The following is a 6,000-nucleotide window of genomic DNA, read 5'->3' as shown; positions in this document are numbered from 1 at the left end:
GTCATATATGGGAGATAGAGTGGGGTCCACAGTCACTGCTCAATACCCCTTCAAAGCGGAGAAACTGCAGTTAAAAGTGGAGGGTTTTGTTTAAAATATGAACCATTTAAATTAGTTGGCATGGGGTTAAATTATTCACACAATGTAGTTGGACGGGGTGAGGTTTTTATTGGTCCGGTTCCAGAGAGGTCGTGTCCAACATGTGAAACACTGGCAAACTTTGCTGGTTCAAAGAGCTGAATAATTCACAACCAATGCCCCTGATGGGTTGGGGACGGAACCAGAAAGCGAATGGTTGCAGTTCCAGTGGAAGGCTTTAGTTTTTGTTTGGTCAGATTAAATTAACCAGGTCATATGATTGAGCGCTAGTTAAAACAAAAACAGGAGTGTTAGCGTGAAACATTTGGCAGTGGCTGCAATCTGGATCGACTGTACAGAGCGACGCCAGGACAGTCACAGCCTGTTCCCCCACCCTTTTAACACACACATTCCCAGCACAGCCGCCAAGAGACCAGACTCTGCAGCCCCGCTCTGCCATCGCCATGGGCTTGACCCCGATGGGCTCCCAGCTCCGAACACTTTACCTGCTCACTTTCCTCGGTAAGTCCTTGCCCACCGCGGACCGCGGGACTAGGACAGGACAGGAGACCGGGCTGCGTTGGTTCTTGTCCGTGGCTTTGTAGTCGGTTGAATGTCCGCGGAATTTTTGTGTTTTATGGATGTTATCTTAAACTCAGAGTGGCATCGCTTCGAGACAGGATCAGTGAGCACATGGGTAGTTTAGAGTGGTGTGAGCGATATTTTAGAGTTAATACATCTTGTGTTAGCATCAGAATGGTACAGGCTATATGTTAGATTTAGTAAGGTATAGATATATTAGGATCAGAATGGTATGGGCAACATGCTAGAGTCAGTCTGGTATAGATCTTGTGTTAGGATCAGAATGGCATGGGCTACATGTTAAAGTAAATGTAGTATAGATTATGTTAGCTTGTGCTAAACTGATCCTAACATAATCTGCACTACATTTACTCTAACATGTAGCTTATACCATTCTGATCCTAACAAAATCTATACCACACTGACTCTGACACATATCTATACTTATCCTGTGTTAGAGTCAGCATGGTATAGATTTTATTAGAATCAGAATAGTATGAAATATATGTTAAAGTCAGTATGGTGTAGATTTTATTAGGATCAGAATTGTATGAAATATATGTTAAAGTCAGTGTGGTATAAATCCTATGCTAAAGTCAAACATAAAGCTCATGCTATTCTAAGTAAGTGTTGTCTAAATAATATGCAACAGTCAGTATATGGCTGTATGTTGGGGACTGAGCATATAGATTTATTTGGTAAGGTCAGAATGGTGTGAATTACATGTTAGGGAGAGAGCAAATGGATTTTGTTAGGATTAATGGATAGATTTTATTGCAGGTATAGTGTGTAGATTTTATTGGTAGGCATTTTCTGGTATGGTCAGTTTGCTATGGGTTTGGATTCAGGGTATATAAATGATCAATGAGGGTGAGTGTGATGGATTTAATGTTTCATGGCAGAGAAGGGGTCTTGAGTTTGACAGGGACATGGTAAGCATTGTATCACATGGTTTAGCACTGTTAATTATATAGTGTAGCAACGACAGTGTGAGAAAATCCCTGTTTAAAAGGTCTGGGTGGACAGTACATATTAATGGTGCAGCAAGGTCTGTGTACCATGGGTTTTGTAGCTGTGTGAGGCAAGTGTGACAATAAAGTGACTGACAAGTTGTCAGAGCTAAAACTGTTCCTGCAGAACATAATTGCCATCACACTGTTCAGTGTAAGATTTGGTGCAAAATAATTGCTGCCTTAGTGGAGGCTGTAGCTCTCAAGATTAAATGAAAGCACAAACTGGGAGTTGAGCCACACACATTTAAACAGGTGAACGTTCTTTAGTCTATGGATAGAAATGGCAATGCATCAAGTGCACAACTGAATGTTTCGCAGGAGGTTTTCTCATGCTAGAGACAATGATCTTTTTATTCAGAATTTGCTTTTCAAAAGCTCTTCATTGTTACTGAGCAATGATTTCCCTTCCCCTTCCCTTCTTACTATGTTGCACCTCTGCCTCATACCCTCTCCCCCTACTTTGGCTCCCCTTCAGCTGAGCTCTTTCACTGCGGATAGTTAAGCCATAAAAGATCAGCCAGGGTTCGTCTGCAAACCCTGGGGTCTATGCTGAAATTCCTCATCTGTGCTAGGGGCGAACTGAGGGGGAATTCTCCACCACAACTCCCCCCCCCCCCCCACTTCTTTATGTAAATATTGAAATTGGCTAGGGGTGGGGAACAGACATAAGCTTAGATAAAATGGCCCTCATGGTGGAAGAACCAGCCACTCTCTGACATGGCTAGGGTGAGGATGATGGTTGTTTTGTGAACTGTCAGAGAAAAACTGGAGCTGAGAGCTTGGAATGGAAGGAGGAACAATCAACCTGATTTTATTTTAAAGCATTAATAGATAGGGTGGCAAAGAAAGCGTATGACATGCTTGCCTTTATTGATTGGGAATTGAGTACAAGAGTCAGGACATCATGTTGCAGTTTATTCAACTTTGGTTAGGCCATACTTAAGAGTATTGTGTTCAATTCTGGTCGCAGAAAGGGGTGCAGAAGATGCTACCTGGATTAGAGGATATGAATTATTAGGAGAGGCTAGAAAAACTTGGGTTGTTTTCTCTGGAGCAGCGGAGGCTGAGGGGAGACTTGATAGAAGTCTATAAAGTTATGAAATGTATAGATAGGGTTGATGGTCAGAATCTTTTTCCCAGAGTTGAAGTATCTAATACGAGGGATGTGCATTTAAGGTGAGAGCGGGAAAGTTCAAAGGAGATATGAGGGGTAAGTTTTTTTACACAGAAAATGGTAGGAGTATGGAAGGTGCTGCCAGGGGAGACAGATATGATAGAGGTGTTTAAGGGACTTTTAGATAAGCACATGAATATGCATTGGAGAGGTATGGACCAAGGGCAGTCAGAAGAGTTAGTTTAGCTTCAAGTTCGGCACAATATTGTTGGCCAAAGGGCCCCTTCCTGTGTTGTACAGTTCTATATACTATTAATGTTGTTCATATTTTAACTTGAAGCTCTGATTACAGCTCTCAAAGTTTGTTTACCAAAAATGTAGTTATGGTGAAAGGAATATCTCAAGGGAGACACTTTAAGATCACAGTCTCCAAAATAATTGCCTGGCAAGCTTTTTTTTTCTCCTTTCCTCTTATTTATAAATGCAATGCAAATTGCAAACAAAATATCATTCATGCACTTGTAACAATGATTTGCATTCAGCTAGCATCTTTGATGTAGCTAAGTGTTGTAAAGTGCTTCAGCAAGAGAATTACCAGAACAGATTTGGCATTTAGCAACTTAGGTAGGTATTGGGGCTGAAGATCCAAAGGTCAATCAAGAGCTTAGTTTTAAGTAAAGTCCTTAAAGAAGGGAATTGAATTGGAAAAGTGGAAGAATTTAGAGCTGTGGGCCTAGGTAATAGACGGTGTGGACACCAGTTATCAAGTGAAGGGACTTGTAGATGATCATGATTGCGGTGTCCTGTTCATTCCTGTGCTAGGGTCCAGTAGCTAATAAAATGAGGAAGTCCAAAGTGAGTTCTGTTGAAGAGTTCTAGGACAAAGTGAGGACTGCAGATGCTGGAAATCAGAGTTGAAAATGTGAAAAAGATGTTTCCTGAAGAAGGGCTCATGCCCGAAACGTCGATTCTCCTGCTCCTTGGATGCTGCCTGACCTGCTGCGCTTTTCCAGCAACACATTTTCAGCTCTGTTGAAGAGTTATTCCTCCTTCCTGTTTACTTCACAACTTTAGCGAAGTATTCATCGGGAATGTAGTCAGTAACACGACTGCAATCCCAATCGTCTGACATGTGATCCATGTTTGGCTTCTACCGTTAGTTTTTTTGAGTTGATATTCTTTATTTATACTTCAGACTTCCAGCAACTTTTTTGTCGTTTATTTCATGCACTTGTTTTAACGTAAACACTTGTTTTAACGTAAACACCAGACACGGTGCAGCCAGTAGCATTTCAGCCTCGAGCAAGAGGATTATGGGGTCATATCCCACTCCAGGGAACGTAGTGGATGTTGTCAAAAATGCCATCTTTGGGATGAGATAGTAGCTTTTCAAGATGGCGGCGGGGTTGGCAGTGTTCGGCACCTGAGCTCATGGCGGGTTCTGCTGCGTCCGCATGGCATCATCCAGCACGGTAACGTTAATTTGTTTTATTTTGGTTGCCTTGGGGGCCTCCTCCCGCGGGAGCACCACCACCATTCTGGCCCTTATGGATCTCCAAGCCCAACTCCATCTTGGTTGGGTGGCTTCGGAGCCAGGACATTGTCGGAGGAGGAGGAGGCGGCGCGAGACGCGCGCGGCACTAACCGTCTCCGGCTGCGACTGCGACGATGGCGGCAGAAAAGCGGAGCACGTTGCCAGGACCCCCGGTGACATTGTCCGCGGTAACCGGGGTAGCTGAGAGGATTAAGTCTACGGGCAGGGAGAGAAGAACTTTTGAAGTTTGAGTGATCTTCATTTATTCAGTATTTTACCGTTTTGTACGATTTATTCAGCAAATTATTGTCAACCAAGATGGCGCCGGAACGTGGCGACATTATCCATCTTTCACTACACCTAATTACAAGTGAGAATATATTAAATAAATCCATCAGTCTAAACTGTAGTCATAATCCACCTTCTCAGGTGCCTACATTCCCCTGAATGACTGAAATGAAAGCTCCCGTGGCATGATTTTTATTAGTAGTAGGAAGCTCTCCCTAAGTGCTCTGGAGAATATTTAATACCCCAACCAAAATCACTAAGAATAGATGAGTCACAACGACCTAAAACACAGTAAAAAGGTCTTTCGGTGCTTCGAGCTAGCATTATTCAAAAACAGCCACCTAGCTCATTCACGTTTGCATCATTGGCATTTGTGGATCTTGATTTGTGCAGATTGGGTTTTAAAAATTCATTTATGGAATGTGGGAAGTTGCTGGCTGGCCAGCACTCTTTACGATCCATAGTTGCCCTTCAGAAGATTGGTGACCTGCCTTCTTGAGCTGCTGCAGTGCATGTGCTGTGAGTAGATCCACAATGCCATTGAGAAGAGAGTTCCAGGATTCCTGGACCCAGAGACAGGATGGTGAGAGGCTTGAAGGTGGTGGTGTTCTCATTTCTGCTGCCGTTGAGCATCAAGATGGATGCATTTGGAAACTATTGTCTCTGGTGAATTTGTGATGCATCTTGTGGAGAATACACACTGCTGCTACTGAATGTCAGTGGTGGATGGAGTGAATGTTTGTTAACGTGTTGCCAGTAAATGTGGGCTGTTTTGTCCTGGATGGTGTCAAGCTTCTTGAGTGTTGTTGGAGCTGCACTCATTTAGACAAGTATGGAGTATTCCATCATACTTCTGACTTGAAGATAGTGGACAGGCTTTGGGAAGCCAGCAGGTTAGTTACTGCAGAATAGCCTCTGACTGACCCTTGTACCCACTATTTATATAGCTAGTCAAGTTCACTTTCTGCTCCATGGTAACCTCCAGGATGTTGAGAATGAAGGATTCAGTGATGATAATACCTTTTGAATGTGAAGGGTAGATGACTAGATTCTCTTTTGTTGGAGATAGTCATTGTCTGGCATTTGTGTGTGCGAATGTTTCTTGCCATTTTTCAGCCCAAGCCTAGATATTGTCTAGATCTTTTTGCATTTGAACTTGAACTGCTTCAGTATCTAAGGAGTCACAAATGCTGCTGAACATTGTGCGATCATAAGCAAACATCCTGACTTCTGACCTTATGGAGGGAAAGTCATTGATAAAACAGCTGAAGGTGGTTGGGCCCTGGACACGAGGGCAGTGATGTCTGAAGCTGAGCTGACTGATGCCTAACAACCACAAGTCTCTTCCTCTGTGCCAGGTGCAACTCCATCCAGTGGAGAGTTTTCCCCTG

The 6,000-nt window shown here is 43.2% G+C and overlaps 1 protein-coding gene across 1 annotated transcript in view; it reads left to right on the top strand.

The window, feature by feature from the left end:
* Window positions 1–236: 236 nt before the first annotated feature.
* ltk (leukocyte receptor tyrosine kinase) overlaps window positions 237–6,000 on the top strand; it is a 170,718-nt gene continuing 164,954 nt past the window's right edge. The window contains exon 1 of the mRNA XM_043698197.1: window positions 237–600. Coding sequence (XP_043554132.1) covers window positions 543–600 — 58 coding nt within the window. The 5' untranslated portion in view covers window positions 237–542. The remainder of the gene's footprint in view (window positions 601–6,000) is intronic.

Source organism: Chiloscyllium plagiosum, chromosome 10 (assembly GCF_004010195.1).
Source record: "Chiloscyllium plagiosum isolate BGI_BamShark_2017 chromosome 10, ASM401019v2, whole genome shotgun sequence".
NCBI lineage: Eukaryota > Metazoa > Chordata > Chondrichthyes > Orectolobiformes > Hemiscylliidae > Chiloscyllium > Chiloscyllium plagiosum.
This window is presented reverse-complemented; position numbering and strand designations above follow the sequence as displayed.